This window comes from Garra rufa, chromosome 12, assembly GCF_049309525.1.
Source record: "Garra rufa chromosome 12, GarRuf1.0, whole genome shotgun sequence".
Taxonomy (NCBI): Eukaryota; Metazoa; Chordata; class Actinopteri; order Cypriniformes; family Cyprinidae; genus Garra; species Garra rufa.
The window spans coordinates 40,669,161-40,690,474 of NC_133372.1; the positions used below are offsets into that span (position 1 = coordinate 40,669,161).

At 38.3% G+C, this 21,314-nt stretch overlaps 1 protein-coding gene and 1 long non-coding RNA gene across 2 annotated transcripts in view; both read right to left on the reverse strand.

Annotated features, from left to right (window-relative positions):
* The window catches only part of ptprt (protein tyrosine phosphatase receptor type T), a 335,410-nt gene that overhangs the window by 106,121 nt on the left and 207,975 nt on the right, over nt 1-21,314 (reverse strand). The window contains 3 exon segments of the mRNA XM_073852511.1: nt 13,892-14,165; nt 19,069-19,171; nt 20,180-20,381. Of these exon segments, the coding sequence (XP_073708612.1) occupies nt 13,892-14,165; nt 19,069-19,171; nt 20,180-20,381 (579 nt within the window).
* Nucleotides 2,292-5,434, reverse strand: LOC141347497 (uncharacterized). Its single transcript, XR_012357370.1, has 5 exons — nt 5,173-5,434; nt 3,857-3,923; nt 3,724-3,770; nt 3,251-3,354; nt 2,292-2,571 (listed from the first exon to the last, which is right to left on the reverse strand). It is a non-coding gene; the product is annotated as an uncharacterized lncRNA (long non-coding RNA).

The following is a 21,314-nucleotide window of genomic DNA, read 5'->3' on the forward strand; positions in this document are numbered from 1 at the left end:
TCTCAGGTAAAACAATCAAACACTGGGGGCACTTATTGCTTTTTATATAAAGTATATCATATACTTCCTATAAAAAGCAATAAGTACCCCCAGTGTTTTACTTGTGTGTATGTGATGCTGGTCTTTAAAACACAAATTGTTGTATAAAGTTAATAGCTTTTGAAACAAAAATTTGCATTTCCAGAATTAAGTGCACTTGTTCAAGCCTAACACAGGCTAGATTTCTCTTATTGAGCAAAAAAAAAAAAAAAAAAAAAACAACAACACTGGGGCATTACTTGCTTTTTTATAAAAAGTTGATGTTGTGATGCTGGTTTTTGAAATGCATATACTTGCATCTTTGTTTAAAGTTGCTAGTATTTTACACTTCAAAATACATTTTTCAAACTGTTTTTATGAATGTTTATTAAATTGGGATGCATTTGTGTGCTCCATATTTTCAGTCTCACTGTAGTGTTTCATTTATTCTTTTTTTATTAAGAGAAATAAAGGCAAAACTGAGTTGTGTATTGGTTCGGCCCTCAAAAACTGACCACGTTTCTAATGTGGCCCCTTGAGAAAAATAATTGCCCACCCCTGGTTTAGAGCCTATTGAAGCTGCATTTAAACTGCTCGCGGGCACCACAGAAGTTCACTATATGGAGAAAATTCCTGAAATGATTTCCTCACAAAATATACTTTCTTTACAACTGAAGAAAGAAAGACATGAACATCTTGGATGACAAGGGGGTGAGTAAATTATATGTAATTTTTGTTCCGGAAGTGAACTAATCCTTTAATACCTTATTCTGCATTCCTACATTCCAGATCCCTTAACCCTAACTAATACCTAAACATACTGTATCTACTACAACAACTACCTTACTATCAGTAAGCAACAAATTAGGAGTTTGTCCAGGCAAAACTCTTGGTTAATAGTAAATATGTCTAAATTTATCCAAAGTGTTTTTCAAAATTCTGATATACCATGGTATTGCTCTAGTACTTTTCGTAAGAGAAAAGAGTGAGAGGAATGAAGGTGAGGGCCTGTACTTCGTTTCTGAGTGCAGCCCGAGCGCTGGGACTTGGGGAATGGAATAATAGGAGGGGGTCTTGGCTGATGGGAAACATCCCTACAGGAAGTGACAGCTGAGCTATACTGTCTGCCCCTCCAGTCAAATAATTCACTGACAGACTGTCAAAGGCTTTTTACGATGACCGTGTAATGACGGAGAGAGAAAGGCTGAGAAAAATGGTATGAAAAAGAAGTCTTTGCAGCTCAGGGGAAACTGCAAAGTGACGAGTGAAAACGAGAGAGGAGTCTTCATCTAAATATTAACTTAATATTGCTGTTTGCAAATTGAATATCTAAACTGGATTTTTAGACTTTATAAGGAAAACATGAGTGGTGCTGGTCTGTACAATGATGCTAAAGGACTGTGGCTCATTGTCAGGGTGTTGTAAGGCAGTTGCTAAAGTGGTTAGGATGTTCTGGAACCAAACGAAAGGCTGTTGTTGAGAAATCATGTATGACGGTTTTGAAAGAAAGGGAAAGCAAAAATAAGATATTAATTCTCCACAGACAAATCCAACCGACTGCAATTTACTAAGCTTGAGTGACAAGGTTTCATTGATGTGTTTAAAAAGTACATGGGCCTCTTATGACAAATGCCTAATGGTTAGCCAGAGAAGTTAAAGAATATGGATTTCATGTCACTGTTCAGTTTTTCGCCATGCCTGCTAGAGTTAATCCATATGACAGCAGATTTACAGTCAATACGATTTCTAGTTGGTCACTCACTCAATTCTGAAGCATGTTATGGATTAGTTAGCTATTACAGCAGTTATCTCGACACGCCTGCAGCTAATCCTGTCGATGGCAACAGTTGCTGCAACCTAGGAACACATTTCTAACTATTAACTACACTCAAAAAAATAAATTGTTCAATGAACATGATTTAATCGTAGCACCCAAAACGCATCTAAACCAATCTAATAAACTTGAAAAGGTTTGAATATGTTATATGAATGTGATTTAAACTTGTAGATTTAACATTGTTTTAACATGTCAGTGTAGCTTCTTTCCAACTAATTGAATCAAAATGTTTGAATCGTGTTAGTCAAATATGTCAGTAAAAGCACTTCAATTCAACAAAATTCTGCCTTGTTACATCTATTAGTTAATGTCTTGTTCATGTATAGTTTTGGTACTTTAATTAATACACATCTTGTTGTTTCAATTAGATTTGTTTTAGGTGAAAGAACTAAGAACCAAAACATTACATCTACAGAATAACCACATAAAACATGCAAACAATTAAACATTTTTATTTTTTTATTCAGTTTTAACATACACATACAAATAAGTTTAAACTGCTTTCTGCACTTTAAGTCTCCAATCCATTTGAGTGTTTGTAAAACAGGATTCAAACAGCATATCAGTCCAAATAACAGCACAAGCCTGACTTCCACACCTTCAGTTAGGACACCAATGTCCTGTGCGTCATTGTTAGGAAGCGTTCCCTCCTTCAGTATGACATACACTCCCGCCACAGTTTGCTCCATGGTACATTTTGACTCGATGTCTGAATCCTGTGGGGCAAAACACATAAAAGATCACAAACAAAAATAATTATTACAAGAATTGCTTATACACTTATTGGCCACTTTATTATGTACACCTGTACAGTAAACTTAAATCCAATACAGGAGCTCTGATGTGAATCAGAGGTTATAATTTCTCAGTTTTAAGTTAAAAATTGTCAGAAAAGTGATAATTCTCCTGTTTATTATTGAGGTCACAGTGGGTGCTGGTGTGTTATTGCAGTGCATTTTATATATATATATAAAGTTATAATTTATCTGGCAACCATATTTAAAATTAATGAGGCTGCTAAAACATTATAACCACCATAGAATATAAAGCACTCCAATAAAAAAAGCACGCAAGTATAGTTTTCTGATGCTGTTTAATTTATTTCTTATTATTATTTCAGATCAATTCATATATTTAGTAGGGCTTTACACAAAGTTTTGTAAATTAGGCCCCAAGAGAGATCAACCATTATGAATAAAAAAATTATTGGTTTAGTACATCAACCAATTCACATAAGAACTTTGTCTAAGTGTACCAGTAGTTTCCTATTAATGAACAATCTGTCCAGGTCAATTTTAAGTTAAGTGTTCTCTCATGTCACATTTTTGTTGTAGCAAACAAGGATAAACATGACCCAAGTACAGAATGGCTTTTGAAATTTTCTCATCAACTCACCAAATATGCCTTGACTGGTTTTTCAGGGTCTTCATTCAAGTAGATGTAGATGCACAGAGACTTGATGACACAGGCTTCTCTGGTACGGAATGTACAGTGTCATCCTGTAGGGTGGAGACAAGTTTACATCAACTTCAGCGGCGGCACAGCTTAAGAGTACTGAACGTGTTACTGTCTGTGTAGAATGTAACAGGTGAACTCTATACACATGGGTTTTAAGTCCTGCCCATGTCTTCAATGTGCATGCATCATTTAAATATATAGTAGTCAACAAAAAAGTTAATTAAAAGTTGTCCTTAGGTCAAAAACCCACCCTTAACACCAAACCTGTCCCTTACCTTACCCATATCCCACCTTAATACAGTTTTATTAAAAAGGTTTTAATCCACTTCAAATGTTGACTACTGTACACAAACATAAAGACTGCCACTTCCAAAGCAATGTTTAGTTTATAATGCTTAAGTAATTTGTACCTGCAACTCTCCTTTGCAACACTTCCTGCACTGCCACATACACGTCACTGAAAGAGAAAGAAAAGTTCAGTATTCAAGGATAGTTAGTTATACATTACTGTATGTGAGTGTTTTTTGAAAAAAAACTACTTACCATGTAAAGGTGAGGTTCACACCAGAAGAGGATGGGGACAGCTATGCGATGTATTTTTTCTTTTCTGCTGTGAAAAACAAAACAAACAAAGTGTATAAGTTATATACTATATTTCCCAAATAAAACCATGCATACCTATTCAATCACTTTAACTTTAACTGCAATTTGTTAGGACATTTAATATATATGGTCGACTGCATTATAGATTTTACTTGACAATTTTTGCAAACTGTATTCAATAAGCTGGGTAGCAATATGTAACATTTCGGAACTCAAGAAAAACAAACAAAAAAGCTCTATAAACGTTAGCTAGACTAAAAAGAGCGATGAGAAGTGCATACTGATTCAACATACAACAAGTTACGTAAAAGTAAAGCGCAGTGTTGCCAGACGTACGATAATTATCGTATTTGTACCATAATTTTGACCTCTGTACGATGTACGATCAATAATACCACAATGTACGATAATTTTAGAATTTTGTGACACCATGGTCGTTTTAATTATAGAGCTTCTATTCTCAAAGATCTAGCTGTGTGGATCCTACGTCTACCTGCATGATTGTGAGGAGACATGAACGTGGCGTTACGCATGTCTTTCATCCGTTCTTACGTCTTCTCAACCAATATCATCGTGGAGAATGGCTCTCTCTCAGGAGCACAAGTTAACGTTCCTGTCGCACTTAGGTCAGTTGTTTCAAAACTGAGGTTGTTAGTTTAACAATAAAGTATAGAAAATGAGTGCTGAAAAGGATAAATAGTTGTAACATCTAGATTAATAGCTTCATTTTGAACGTTTGACTCGGGTAAGATAGTTTAGCATGAGTGCTGAAAAGGATAAATAGCTGTAACATCTAGATAAATATCTTTATTTTGAACGTTTGACTCAAATACGATAATTTTCTCCCAAATACGATAATTTTGAGCTTCTGGTACGATACTTGGACATTTCCAATCTGGCAACACTGGTAAAGCGTATAAATAGCATTACATTAACTTACAAACAGAAAAACGAGTGCATGGTGTGTTCGACTGTGCAGTCTTTCCTCCAGTTTTCCTCTCCCAATGTTGGAGTAGACTTCAGGTTTAACGTAGGTTATGTAGTTAATAGTTATTAGTTAATAGGCGTGGTTAGCATTGAATTGTGACAGAAATGCACAAATTGTAGCGGATATATTAACGTTAGGGTGAAACTTGTATCGACAAAGACAACGGAATTTACATAAGCCTACTTTGAAACATCGCTACAGTGTGTAATTCCTTATTATCCCATGTTACTAAGTGCAAACTGGAACATTATATCAATAAAGTACTTACCCTCAATATCAAGGATGAAGAACGTTTAAACGCAGCAGTTCAAACCGCTGGCGCTTCCAGCCGTCTGTACCCACGTGATTCCGTCGCAGTACTGCGCATGCGCAGTGACTCATCAGAGAGAGTTGTTGATATGAAGCGACTCGGGCTCATTGAATCAACAAGTGCTGATCTAATTCATTTGATTATTTCTTAATTTAGTTACAACTAACAAGAATCAATCATTTAACAGAAGTAAACTCGTTATAATCGTATTAATCAGACATATTTGTTTTTTGCAAATCAAACAAGTGGCTAGTTGACTTTTTTGAGTGTAGGTCAAAGTGTGAACACACTGATTTCTGCCAAGTTTGGGCCTCTAGAAGGAAACAACCACATATATGCTATAGACATGATTCATGATGAAACTAGACAGCTTGCTTTTGCAAAGAAACCATATAGCATCCACCCAGAATGTCCTAGCAACCACTCAGTAACCTCCAACCCCTCAGAAAACATCTAGTAATCAACCCAAATTCCTTTGAAACCACATTTACTACATTACTCTAGCAACAACCAAGAACTCCCTAGAAACCCCGTAGAAACCACCCAGAACGCACTACCAACCTCCTAACAATGCCATAGTAATGACATATCACCACTCAGAAAGACTTGAGTTCTTTTGACTTGGGCCAGTAAGCAACTACCTAGCAACTAACCATCCTAATGACCACACACAGCAACTCCCTGGCAACCACCCAGGACTCCCTAGCAACTCCTTAGCAACCACCTAGTAACCACCCAGAACCATAGCAAACAGTCAGGATTCCCTAGTAAGGTGCTAACACCCACTCAGAACTCCATAGCAACCTCCTAGAACTCCCTAGCAACTCCCTACCATGGACACCATGCAACTTTCTACCTAGCAACAGCATGGCAACCACCCAGGACTCTGGACCCTTAACAATCCCTTAGTAACAACACAGCAATACCCAAATCATTAGCAAACATGTTTTAGGATGTGAGCTCTTTTGACTTAGACCAGTAAGCAACATCCTGGCAACCTCCCAGAACACCCTAACGACCACATAGCAACACCATGGCAACCACCCAGGACTCTGAACCTCTAACATTGCCATAGCAACAACACAGTTACACTCAAACCATTAGCAACCATATCTTGGGACGTGAGCTTTTTTGACTGAGACCAGTAAGCAACACCCTGGCAACTACCCAGAACCCCTAACGACCACATAGCAACACCATTGCAACCAGCCTGAACTCTGGACCCCTAACAATGCCATAGCAACAACACAGCCACATGAAATCATTAGCAACCATATCTTTGGACACAAGCTCTTTTGACTTAGACCAGTAAGCAACAACATGGCAACCTCCCAGAACACCCTAACAACCACATAGCAACACCCTGATAACCACCCAGGACTCTAGACCCTTAACAATGCCATAGCAACAAAACAGCAACACTCAAACCATTAGCAACCATATATTGTGACATAAGCTCTTTTGATTTAAACCAGTAAGCAACACCCTGGCAACCACCCAGAACACCCTAACAACCACATAGCAACACCCTGATAACCACCCAGGACTCTAGACCCTTAACAATGCCATAGCAACAAAACAGCAACACTCAAACCATTAGCAACCATATATTGTGACATAAGCTCTTTTGATTTAAACCACATAGCAACACCCTGGCAACCAATAAAACACATTCTGGTGGTGAGTTTCGCACACCACTCATGTTTTATGTAGAAAAAGCAAAATTGTGCTGTTTTTGATTTATTTTAAAAATCTATTTATTTGTTATAATCAACTTCTGCATGTCGCACAAACTGGCTGATCAAAAACATAATTTCTTAGGAGACAAAAAAGATGAACAAAAGCACAAAGTGTCTCACAATTTAGGCTGAGTTCACCCAGTTTCTGCAATGTTTTAAACAGATTGTGAAATGGATGCTTATAATTACGAATTATGAACGCAGGTATGAATGATTACCACAACCTCCTGAGGCAATCATCTACACATTAGGGGCTCAGGAGGAAAAACGCTCCAACGAGAATGAATAAAAGAATGTGCAGCACAAAATGACAAAAGAAAAGTGGCATCAGCCAGTCGTCTGGAGGTATTTGAGGCGACAACGCTACTATTTCAGGAGATGTTGCTTTCGAGAGTAACACCTCCAGTCTGATGAAGTAATAACAAGACGATTAGGCAAAAAAAAACTAAAAAATAAAACAAAAAACTATCACACAAGCCGCTTTTGCTGTCTATAGTGTTTTCATTCATACAGAGCACTCTGTTTTTCATAAAGAACAAAGGAACGCATGACAGCTGACTGCAACGTTAGGTGTAAATGAAGAAAGAAACGGCAAGAGAATTTGAAAAAACGCGTGAAAGAAGTGCGAGACGCTTCAAAAACACTCCCGACCGCCGTGAGAGAAATGTTTTGTCTCCAACCGAGAGTATCAATGCTATCAGACGCTGATGAACTGTACAGAACAACAGCAAGAGGGTGATAGACTAATTAACCCATGATTAAGGCTATTCCTGTTTTATTTATGCAATTAGGAAGCAATTAATCATATTCATGAATATATAAATAATGCTTTTAAAAAGAATTTTGTTGCACTGACCAAATGAAACCTCTGCATTCAGTGTTTGAATGCTTCAAGGCACACAGTTTGGACAGTTTTTGGTTTCAAATGTATATAAAATTGGATCCAAAGGTAAAAAAGAGCTAGTGAAAAGGCTAAAAAAATAATCAAATAAAATAATACAAATTATTATTATTATGGGGCATCTTGTGCTTCAGTGGAATAAAGGAAAATCTGCCCTTTCTTGACAATATTTTTATATATTTTTCTTTTTTTTTGTGACCTGCCAACTGACCATTAAACGCTAGACCAGAGGGGAAAACGCTTTTCCACTCTTTGTTTGCTTGGTTATTTTTCTTAATCAAGTTGTTCAATAACAGCTGCCACACTCCAACAAACCGTGATTTCACCTCCGACAGGTCGCGACTTTTAAATGCAAGCTGTTTTGCTCTAGAGTGTTTGTTCCTATTAGACTACACGTCCGTGGAAACAAAGTGCGACAAACTTGTCCTTTTACCTGCCACACACCAAAGACAGGACGTGTCTGTTTCAATTTCTGTCTAGTGTGGGTTCAGCCACTTAAACGAGTGAGTGCCTCTTCACAACTCCGTATCCCTCTTTCAGAACAAAAGACGCCTGCAGCGGCAATTACTTGCTCTTTTAGCCCGAGCGTCTGCGGTCCTGTTCACAAACACACCGGAGGGACAAAAGCGAGCGGAGGAATCCTAATTTAGCTTAGAACAGTTTGAGACCACTATTCCCCAGACTGTCCCTCCCTCTCTCGCCATCTCTGGCAAGACTGATGCGATAAAGTCTATCAAAAGTGACCTGGTGCTATTAGCAGTGCCAGGAGAAACTCTGTGGGCAGTGGCGCTCTCAGATGCCACCATTTATGGACTGCTGCTACAAGGAGAGATCAAGAAACAGCAGTATTTCTGTCTTTAAAGGTGATTTTTGCTATGTCAACTGAAGATGGACTCTTCATGGTGGAATCAAGCTATGATTGGCTTAGGCAAGGACAAGAAAAAGTATTTTAACACCCCTAAAATTACACACTTTATCTGTAAAGGCCTTTAAAAGTCATGCTGGCATTTCGACTCCTTAGAAAGTGATAATGATGACTAGAAAATTTAACGTGGACTACAGATCCCTGCTCATGCTGACATTATGGAGCAAAGGTAGTTCATTAGAGAGTATTGCATTGTGTGATGTTTTCGGTTTAACTTAAAGTAACTTTCACAGAGGCCTCTGCAAGCGCTTAGACACTTAGTGAGACTTAAATGTCTTTATTAGATAATAAAAACTAAAAGAAGTTATTCACCGCAATCACATTCAGGCGTTTTTTAAGCATCCAAATACTCTTCGGAGCCACTGTATAAACAAGTGATATTGTTTTGTATTTTTCATGCATAAATATCATTACAAAACTGCACAGAATGTGTCAAATCAATAAATGATTCTACTAATGATGAATGCTACATCAAGCCGGTTTGAATAGCTATCAATATGACAGGTAATCTCGGCACTGAATTGCATTGTGAATTTATTTGTTACTTTGCGGCGTGGAAATGGAAAAAATCGAATGGCACACATTTACAGCGAGCGCTCCTCGAACACACTTGGAACAAGGTAAGTTGAAAACAAATCTGAACTAGCAACCTAAATCCATATTTTATGCATGAATCTCCAATCAAATTATCTGGGTCACGGTCTGAGGTTGTTTTTGAGTGCTTTTCTCCAGCCGCCTGAGACTGAGAGATTGAATTGAATCAAATCCAATCAAATCGGGAACCACATACTTCAAAACACAGAGCAATGCAGCAGGCCCAAATGGAGCCTTTACTGAGCGCATTATGCCTGCTGAAATGCTAAAAATGTGAATATATATTTAAATATGCATTAATATATCTATCCGTTTCTAGGATAGCCTTGTCATTTTGGATCATATACTGTGTACTTTTCTGTGTTCTGTGTACTTTTACACTTTTTCTTCAAAGTTTTTATTTTTTTTTTCCCAATGGTAGGACTTCTCAAGTGTAAAGATGACTTGTTTAACGCGGAATCTCTTAAAATAATACTAGGGATGGCCCGATACCATTTTTTTCCAAACCGATACGAGTACGAGTATTTGAATTTGTGTACTTGCCGATACCGAGTACCGATACCGATATTTCTACCGCAAAAGTAACTACAGGCTCCCAGAAAAGAAGACAGAAGATTATTTTAGAACACAGGTAAGAAGACTGTTTTTATTTTTTTTAACAAGTCTAAAATAAATAATGATTAAAAAAATAAATGTAGGCAATTTCAAATCAAAAATAAATTATATATATTTCTGTGTAAACAAAAAGCCTCAATGCTGGCACTGTCTTCACAACTGACAAAATATAAATAAAACATATTGTACAGTCAAAACTGTCAACTCAACAATATATCAATGAAATATTTGACAGCGTCTCCAGCTTTCAATTTAACTAAATTTCAATGTAACTGTTGTGTAGTCTCAATTAAACATTTACATATTTCAATTAAACAAAACATCAATGTAACTATTGCAAGTCTCAATTAAACTACTGCATATTTAAATGAAACAACAATTAAACTATGTGGCACAGTGACAGTACCCTTGTTTCAATTAAACAAACATTTCAGTAAGCAATGTGATCTGAACTAGCTTAGGTACTTTTTGGGAGAATGAGAGGCAGGTTCTTTTTGATGAACAAAATCATCTCTGCATGATCAGCTGTGATTCTGTTTCTGTCTTCATTCACAATATGTGACACTGAGCTGAACAGTCTTTCACTGTCAACACTACTGCATGGTGCTGAGAGGTATCTGGATGCCATTTTGGCCAGAGTAGGGAACCGCACTTTGTTAACTGCCCAGTATTGTAGTGGTTTGTCTTCTCGAGAAATTGTGGTCTCCCCTAGGTATGTCTCTAATTGTGCAGTAGAACCTACTTGAGCTCTGTTTAGAGAGACTGGTGCTTGCTCATCTGCTATTTCATCAAATATACTGTCCAGGCTGCTGCTTGCCTGGTCCCTGCGTGGTTTTCTGGCAGGAGGTTCGTGCAGGTCATGATTCTCCTCTTCTCCAGACGACCTCAACAGCTCATGCATCAGCATCTCCTTGGCATTTGCAGCAGTGTTGGTGTTAGAGAAAAAAAGATTTTTATACCTATAACAGAGGGAGAAAATTAGGCATCTGACAATACATATTTATTAAAATAACATAGCCTAATCAAATAATTTATTAAATGAAAATTAAATACTAAAATGTACTTTTCAGCAATACATAGGCAACTTTGAACTCACTATCTAGCACACATACACGCACATAAACACACACGCACACAGACACAGATATACACACACACACACACACACACACACACACACACACACACACACACACACACACACACACACACACACACACACACACAGACAGACACACACAGACAGACACAGATATACACACACACACACACACACACACACACACACACACACACACACACAGACAGACAGACACACAGACACACAGACACACACACACACACACACAGACAGACACACACACACACACACACAGACAGACAGACACACACACACACACACACACACACACACACACACACACACACACACACACACACAGACAGACACACACAGACAGACACAGACAGACACACGCACACAGACAGACAGGCACACAGACAGACAGACACACACACACACACACACACACACACACACACACACACAGAAAGACGCACACACACCTACCTGGGGTCGAGTAGAGTAGCGATGCTGTAGAGGGGTTGTTCTTCCACATCAGAAAATCGCCTCCTGACAGCTGCAGCTAAAGTCCCTTTCATAGTTTTGATGCCATGGTCATCGTCGGTCTCTCTAGACAGAAATCGCTGCAGTACAGTGACAGCAGGAATCACATCTGCTGCCATAGCTTCAGAAGAGCTAACTTTTCGTGTTAACTCCTCAAACGGACCCAGAACAGTTACAACCTTCTCCAGCAGTGCCCACTGGTGAGCCGTAAGATTATCAGGAAGTTCATGTTCGGACACAAAAACTCCTAGAGCCCGTTTCTGCTCAATCAGAGACTGGATCATGTAAAATGTACTGTTCCAGCGGGTCTGTACGTCCTGCTGTAGACGTTTTGCAGGCTGACCGATCTCTAACTGAATGTCTTCGAGGCAGGAGTAGGCTAGAGGAGAATGTTTGAAATGGCCAACGATTTTGCGTCCAATAGCCAATGCATCAGCAACACTTCTCTGAGACAAAAGTCCTTCGTGGACCACCAGCTGGAGAGTGTGAGCGGCACAAGGTAAGCTGGGGAGTCCAGCATCATTCATGCCCTTAATCATATTTCTAGCGTTGTCTCGTAGCACGACGTGGACAGAGGTTTTCGGAATGCACCAGGTCTGAAGCATCCCATCAAACGCGTCTGCTATGGCTTTGCTGGTGTGCGAACCCCGAAACGGCTTTGCTTGCAAGGTAGCATGGCGAAGAGAAAAGTTGTCATCAATCCACTGTACAGTTAAACTGAGCAGAGACATTGGGCAGACACTGCTTGACCAAATATCTGTAGTAAAACTGACGGCCGAAACGTCACGCAACAGTCCACTGACTTGCTTTTTCACGTCATGAAACACTTTCGGTAGCATAGCGGTTGTAATGTGATGGCGACTCGGAATTTCGTATCGCGGCTCCAGTATGCCAAGAAGATGTCGAAATCCTATATTTTCAACCGCCGACAATGGCTGGTCATCAAGTGCAATAAAGTATGCAATTCCCTCTGTTATTTTTAGTGCCCGTGGATTATCTCTTGACATCTTCTCGCGCTTCTGTAAAACCTGTGTCAATGTTGGCTGCTGATTTGCTTGTTTAGCTTGACTAAACTGTGTGTATTCAGCGCTATGATGCGTCTTCAGATGTTTAATGAGATTGCTGGTGTTAAACGATGTACTTTCTTTTCCTCCTCTCGACACTTTAGCTGAACATAACTTACAGTCTGCCTTGCTGCTGTCATCCTCCCTTATCTTGAAATGAGCCCAAACCGCCGACATTTTACGTTCTTCAGTTAACCTCCTAGACAAAGCTGCGGCTCGCGGCGGCCAGTTTCGTTTAAAAAAAAATGTACGTGGTATCGGTGCGTGGTATCGGCTCATTTTTATGAGTACGAGTACGAGTATATGAGGACAGTATCGACCCGATACCCGATACCAGTATCGGTATCGGGCCATCCCTAAATAATACCAATAAATTTTTTATTTTTATTTTTTTCAGAAATTACCCCCAATTTGCCACCATTGTCATAATGTGTTTTATATTTTATTTTGATTCCTATTATTGAATTACTACTTTATAGGGTAGTTATAAAAATACAGTTATAAATTAGGAAAAAAATATTTTTGACATGCATCTGCATTGTTTTTTTGGACGTGCATGCTTCACAGTTAGTACAAAACAAACTCAAGTAAATAACAAACATTTTGGGGGGTATTTTTTCATGATTATCAGAGAATTTGACCCTGGACCATAAAACCAGTCATATGGGTCATTCTTTTTTTTAAATTGAGATACATCATCTGAAAGCTGAATAAATAGGTTTTTGGTTGAGATACAACTATTTGAAAATCCGGAATCTGAGGGTGCAAAAAAATCTAAATATTGAGAAAATTGCCTTTAAAATTGTCTAAATGAAGATCTTAGCAATGCATATTACTAATCAAAAATTAAGTTTTAATATATTTATGGAAGAAAATTTGCAAAATGTGTTCATGGAACATGATTTTTACCTAATATGCTAATGATTTTTGGCATAATAGAAATATTGATCATTTTGACCCATACAATGTATTGTTGGCTATTGCTACAAATATACCCGTGCTCCTTAAGCCTGGTTTTGTGGTCCAGGGTCACATATGTTTAATCGTCATAAAGATAATGTCCCAATGCAAAAACAGTTATATTTTCTTGTGCAAAATATAATTCATTATGGCACTCAGTTTGAGTTCAATTTACTAACCATTACTGAAGTGTCAACCAATATCAAGAACACTGAATTGGTGAATGAAATAAACAGTAAATTAAATACTTACCCCGTTGGCTTTGCTCAGGGCCTGAAAGTAAATGCTGTAGCTTTTGGCTGGTGACAGTGGTGCGTTCCAGTAGCCATTATAAGTCTTGTTGTCTCCTATTGTAAAGGGCTGTACTACAGCAAGGCTTACAGGGGGGAGTTCGGCCGCAAAATAGTGAGGTGAATTCAAGATGGAGGCGTTTCTGAAACTAACTGGGACGGAGAAACACTCCAACACATCAGTGGCTCGCCGAACTTTCTGCTTCCGTTCCTCTTGGACCACCACTTGATAAGCACTAGAGTGGAAAAAAAAAAGAATGAATGTACTAAATATCAAATCAAGTATCTAATATTTGATTACCCTGTTGAGAAAACCAGCATATGCTGGTTAGGTAGGTTTTGATGCTGGTATGCTGGTTTAAGCTTTGGTCCTTTGCTGGTTTCCCTGCTAGCCAGTCTAGGCTGGTTGGCTGGTTTTAGCTGGTCATAGCTGGTCAGCAGGCTGGTTTTAGAGGGGTTTTGGCCACTTTTCCAGCCTGGCTAGGCTGGTCTTAGCCGGTCAGGCTGGGAGACCACCAGCTAAAATCAGCCTGGCCAGGCTGGGACACCAGCTAAAACGAGCTACGTCCAGCTTAAACCAGGTAATACCAGTCAACCAGCCTAGGCTGGTTTTAGCTGTTTTTTCAGCAGGGTTACGCTGGTCCTTAGCTGGTTTAAGCTGGTCCTTTGCTGGTTTCCCTGCTAGCCAGCCTAGGCTGGTTGGCTGGTTTTAGCTGGTCAGCAGGCTGATTTTAGATGGGTTTTGGCCACTTTTCCAGCCTGGCTAGGCTGGTTTTAGCTGGTCAGGCTGGGAGACCACCAGCTAAAACCAGCATGACCAGCCTGGCTAGGCTGGGACACCAGCTAAAACCAGCTACTTCCAGCTTAAACCAGCTAAGACCAGTCAACCAGCCTAGGCTGGTTTTAGCTGTTTTTTCAGCAGGGTATGTTGGTCCTTAGCTGGTTTATGCTGGTTCTTTGCTGGTTTCCCTGCTAGCCAGCCTAGGCTGGTTGGCTGGTTTTAGCTGGTCAGCAGGCCTGTTTTAGAGGGGTTTTGGCCACTTTTCCAGCCTGGCTAGGCGGTCAGGCTGGGAGACCACCAGCTAAAACCAGCTATTTCCAGCTTAAACCAGCTAAGACCAGTCAACCAGCCTAGGCTGGTTTTAGCTGTTTTTTTCAGCAGGGTTATGCTGGTCCTTTGCTGGTTTATGCTGGTCCTTGACCAGCTAAGGACCAGCATAAACCAGCTAAGGACCAACATTAACCAGCAAAGGACCAGCATAAACCAGCTAAAACCAGCATCAAAACCTACCTAACCAGCATATGCTGTTTTTTTCAACAGGGTATTGTAGTTAGTCTCTGATGAGGCCTCAAAAAGAGGCTCAATTCCAATAGGTTCTTATTTAAGTCAACATTTAATTTCTGTAATGTGACATATTGAAGAAGAATACATGATACTTAATGATAAAAAAGTAGGACAGGAGTTGATTTTATCCATTCATCCAAATGTAAAAAGTGTCAAGTTTAATATTTAGGAACATGCTTTAGCATTAGCCGCTCATACCTCAGCCTCTTGATTTAAGAAAAATGTTCAGCTAGCAATGGCACATCCAAAAAAAGAGAGAGGGAGCTGTGCCCGAGGCAATTTAACGAGCCATTAAAACCATCAAGAACATCTCTTCCCGTAGCTTTCTAAGAATCACAGAAGGCCTTGTCAGCCATCAAGAATTCTCTCACGCTAACAACTAGCAGCTAAACATCTCAGTTAAAACTCTTAAAAAAAACCTAAACCTGCATGAGACCCAAAAATACACAGCTGCTTCTCCTCTCGAGAGAAAACTACGAGGCAGGCGATGCGGTAGCGAGCCAGCAGAGGGAAATCTCTACTACGGTAATTAGCTCGAGGGGAGGTGGCGGATTTGTGCGCATGGGGCTTTTTGAAAGTGCTCATCATGGGGAAGGACTGGAGAGGGGCATGTGTGTGTTTCAATACACTGTGAATAGATAAGGACATCTTTTGAGCTCCCTGTGCTAATAGTACTTGTTTGCAATTATGTGGTCTTACGCCAAGAACATACTTCCCAATTATGTGCAATTAGGGAAATGTATGTTTCGCCGAAAAGACGTGGCAAATTATCCTAGCCTCTAATCTGGCATCTTTCATAAAGGATAATTTCCCATGACCAAAGAGGCTTGCCTGCTTTTCTCTTTCAAACACACTGGATCTCCATTTTAAACTAATGGCTTTAAGTGCACGCTGGATGTCGTGTGTTTTGTGTCCGCTGTAACCCTGGTCGAAAGCTGCTGTAATTATAAACAATTTTTCAGTTGCGTCTTTTTCATAAAGACGCTTATGGATTGCCAGGGTCATATGCGTTATAGAGCACACTGACAACGAAAATACTTTTTAAAAACATTTTTCTACTTGTTTATTATAAAACATTCAGAAGTTTTATAGTTTTGGGTCTTCCCTTAAAATATATGTTAAAAATTAATAACAAGTATATAATATAATATCATATTTTTCATCCTATGTTGTCTTGCCAAATGCTATTACTAGGGTTATTACAGTTGCTTAAAACTAAACTGATACTAAAATTAAAGCCATTAAAAACATTTTTATTACTTGAAATAAAACATTAAAAAAACATTTTTTTTTTATTTTAGCTAGTTTCCAAGGCAACATGATGTACTATAAGGAACACAACTAAAACTTGAAATTAAAAAGAATTAAAACTGCATATACATTTAAAAAACATAACAAAAAAAATACTCAGATTGAACTACAATTAAAATGAAAATGTAAATATACAAATCAAAACTGATTCAAAATATTAATAATAAAAAGTAGTATCTCAACGGTACTACAATAGCACTGGTAAATACAACTCGGAATCATGCATGCAACCAAAATAATTGTCATAATTACTGATGGGCTCCCGTTGCACATCAACTGTGCTGTTCTTCCAAGTCAGTGTCGACTTGCAATTTCGAAAATTTGCCAAAATCTGTTGCACATTCACAGTCTGAATTTCCACACAGAGAAAGGCTCTGTTTGAGTGCCAAAACACAGCCAAATGGACCAGGAACCCCTTGAAGGCTTAGCATACAAATGATGCTTATTTGAATGACTGCATTTAAAAACCCTCAGGACCCCGAGTGAATCAACAGTAATGCACTTCTTCATTCAGACGATGCACTAGACCCCTCTAGAATGAGTGGAAAGAGGGGTAATTTGGTGTATCCTGGTCTTTTAATGTGCTTCGCATCTGTCCAAAGATTTAGATATTCTACCTAGCATGAGTAACTTTGCAACAACATGTCAACCAACTCTCATTCATTTGCAACTACATTAGAGAATTAGTAGACTATTAGATCAGATTTAGGGTTAAGGTTAGTAGAATAAGTTGACATGTACTTGCTAAGTTACTTACAGTCAGTAGAATGTCTGATATGGAACTATCAAAATAAAGGGATATGGAACAAAAGTAAAAAGGGGTTTGCAAGCATCCAAACAAGTTGAGATCAAAAGTTTACATCCCCCCCTTTCAGAATCAAATGCAAAATGTTTTTTATTTTAGCCAAAATAAAAGGGATCATACAAAATGCATGTTATTGTTCATTTAGTACTGACCTGAATAAGATATTTCACATAAAAGATAGAAAGAAAATAATAGTTGAATTTATAAAAATGACCCGTTCAAAAGTTTACATCCCTTGATTCTTAACACTGTTCTTTCATGAATGATCCACAGCTGTGTTTTACTATGTCTAGCGATAGTTCTTCATGAGTTCCTTGTTTGTCCTGAACAGTTAAACCACCTGCTGTTCTTCAGAAATATCCTTCAGGTCCCACAAATGATTTTGCTTTCCAGCATTTTTGTGCATTTGAACCCCTTCCAGCAATGACTGTATGATTTTGAGATCCATCTTTTCACACTGAGGACAACTGAGGGACTCATATGCAACTATTACAGAGGGCAGGGTTCCCACACCTTGGTTAACTTCAAATTCAAGGACCTTTTAAGGACTTTCCAGGTCCAGTACCCTCAAATTCAAGGATAGAGCAAGGTTACATCATGTTACCTTGTAAGATACTGTTTTCATGTGTCAAACACAACTAACTTCACAGCATATTTTTGCAATGTTTCAAGGTGTGTCTGTGAAATGTTGAGGTACCATCATAGTAGTTCCGTGCGCACTTGAATGTCAATGCATAAATGCGCGTAACTAACATAAATCAAACAAGCTGGTAAGCATAGGCCACAAAGTGTTGGCGAAATAACACATTAGCAGACCGGAGGGAATAATATAGATTTTTTTTTTCCAGAAAACTTCTTGCACAAAATAAATTCAAGCACTTCCAGGGCCTTGAAAAAAAAAAATCTGATTCACAAACTTTCAAGGATTTCAAGGACCCGTAAGAACCCTGAGAAGTTTCAAACGCTCACTGATGCTCCAGAAGGAAAAAAACGCACATTAAGAGCTGGGGGTGAAAACTTTTTGAATTTGAAGATCAGGGTAAATTTTACTTTTTTTTGTCTTCTGTAGCATTTAAAGGGCAGTACTAAATGAAAACATAATATTTGGGCAAAAATAAGAAAAATAGACACATCTCCATTCTGTTCAAAAGTTTTCACCCCCCAGCTCTTAATGCATCATTTTCCTTCTGATGTAACTTTGCTCTCACTTGAAATGTGTCCCCACATTAAGTGCTTGAATTTGAGGGTATTGGACCTGGAAAGTCCTTGAAATGTCCTTGAATCTGAAGTTAACCAAGGTGTGGGAACCTTCTGTAATAGTTGCATACGAGTCCCTCAGTTGTCCTCAGTTGTGAAATATCTTATTCAGGTCAGTACTAAATAAACAATAACATGCATTTTGTATGATCCCTCTTATTTTTCTAAAATAATACAAATTTTGCAGATACTGAAAAACTGTAACAGCCAATTAGGACTCCCTCATTATATCTGTCCTCTCTATATTCTCCTTTGAATAAAAGCTTCAAAAAAGCACACTAGACAAGCACTTTCTCAGATAATGTCATGAATGCACACATCCTGAACATCAATCACATTTACTTTTATGCTTTTCTCCAAAGCAACTTAGTACACGTTTGAAAAATGTGAAACAAATAAGCAATATACTTTGGACACTCACCTGACAGGGGCTCCTCGTGATTGAGCAGGTTTTAAGAGGACGGTGATTGTCGTGTCTGTCTCATTGAGAGGAGAGTCTGTCTCATATTCAGGCATGGATGGAGCTGCAGACACATAGATTCAAGTTAAAGGCCGCAGACTATGAGGATATAAAGAAAGCATGTACTGTATAGCTTAGCAGACCTTGTCTCATGTGACAAGGACAAATGGACGAGGATCAGTTTATGTAACGTAAGTATGAGTTAATTGCATTTGCAATTAAGTCTGAAATGACCACAATTTCTGTGCATATAATTAAAACAGCTTTGAATGTTTTGCAAACTGAGGGAGATTTAGTCAAAATTGACAGCAGAGTGTCAACAGAGTTTAGCTTGAATTGAACTTGGAACTCAGCTGCCTTTCAAACACACAAAAACATGTTTTAATATTATGCATAATTAATATTCATGTATTTATAAAAACATTCATTTCACAGTATTTACTCCTACGAGAAAGCGTACAGTTTTGAAGCCTGACTCAAAACGATCATCACTATGTAATCACATTGAAAATGTCACTCTCTCATTACAATGTTTAGATTCAGTGAACAATACGGTTTTAATAAATGGTGTCTGGCGTGCCGCACAAATGCCACGTCATTATGAAACGGAACGAACTGACAGCCTCGGGCCACAGAAATGGGGCTGAACTTGTGGAGGATGTTGTTTACGATTCATGTTCTCATTATTTTGTTCACTTTACATTAACTGTATTCCAACGATATTTATGCCAATAACCCAAGTCGCTAATGAGATTTTCTCTCCAGCAAAGCTTCTTTAAGACACAAAAAAGTCAAAATGACAAAACTAATTATGCAAATTTTAGAAATGCAAGAGATAATTAGGCAAGCAATCAAATGAAGCTTATTTAACCCCGTCAGTTCATGTTCCCTGAAATAATTTCATACATTATCATCAGTCTGTCCGACGTCAATAGTCTATATCCATAAACAACAAATGTCTGTCACGTTAACTCAATTAAACTGCAACTTGAGGGTCTGTTTTACTATAATTATGTGTAATTATCATTAGCTTTTGGAAAAAATCCAACAATCTTAGCTGCTTTTCCCTTACCTGCGATTTTGGTGGCAATACGGGTGGTCACAGGTGGGCCGAAGCCTTTATTTGTGCTGGCTTTCAGAGTAAAGTAATATGTGGTGCCAGGATACAACCCTACGAAGAGATGATGGGTCTCATTTTGGAGTTTGAAAACCCGGCCACGTTGTGTTGTCAAATCTGCGGTGGGGTCCAGGGAGCTAAGAGCCTTATAGGTGATCTAATGAAAAAGAAGAAAAGAGAGAGTTGCCTTTTTACAACGACAAAAGTCTTTAGAGAGACATTTAATGGAGACACACATTTTAATGTATTATGCTATGTATAACTCACCACAAATGAAAGGTAAGTCATAGTTTATTCAGCATTAAGTCATCCCAAACCTTAATGACTTCCTTTATTTCATAAAACACAAAGGAAAAGGTTTTGATGAATGTTCCTGCTGCTCTTTGACATACAATAAACGTATTTATTGACTAAAGGCTGTAAATTTGTAAAGAAAGTTCCACAGTTTTGTTTGTCAAACCAAGTCTCACATAAAATTTCAATAATTAACAACCTAAATTTCAGTCTGTTCTTAATACAAACTTCATACAACAGTATGATCGCAAAAGCAAAAAACATTTATATTTACACCAACAGAAAAGATGTTATTATAAATGTTCACAGTGCTTTTTTATTGAAATAAATAAATAACTGTACAATATTGGCCTGAGCTTTCATTTGATTTCTGTTTCACTGAAAGGAGAAAGTCATACAGGTTTGGAACAACAGTCTGAGCAAATAACATTTCATTCTGTATTGTATTTTTTTTCTTTAAACATTATTTTTCCTAATAACATCAACCTTTTGAAACAGGAAAAGCGATTTTGCGCTGAATTCTTGTTTTACTAAATCTCTTTCAGTTACTTGGGCTTTTCTGCATTCGGATGTTCTCTCCAAGTATTTGAGACAATTTCAGTGACTAGAAATGCAACCCAAATATTATATTACGAATACAACGAACAACAAGCACATTCAGCGTGCTGCGCTGTAAATACAAGCCGCTTATTAAAACACTTTTACGAGGCTTTCGGATCATGTAAATTTTAGAAAACAACATCCAGCTAAGAATTAACACGCCCCCAAACAATTACTAAACTAGGTTACAGATAAC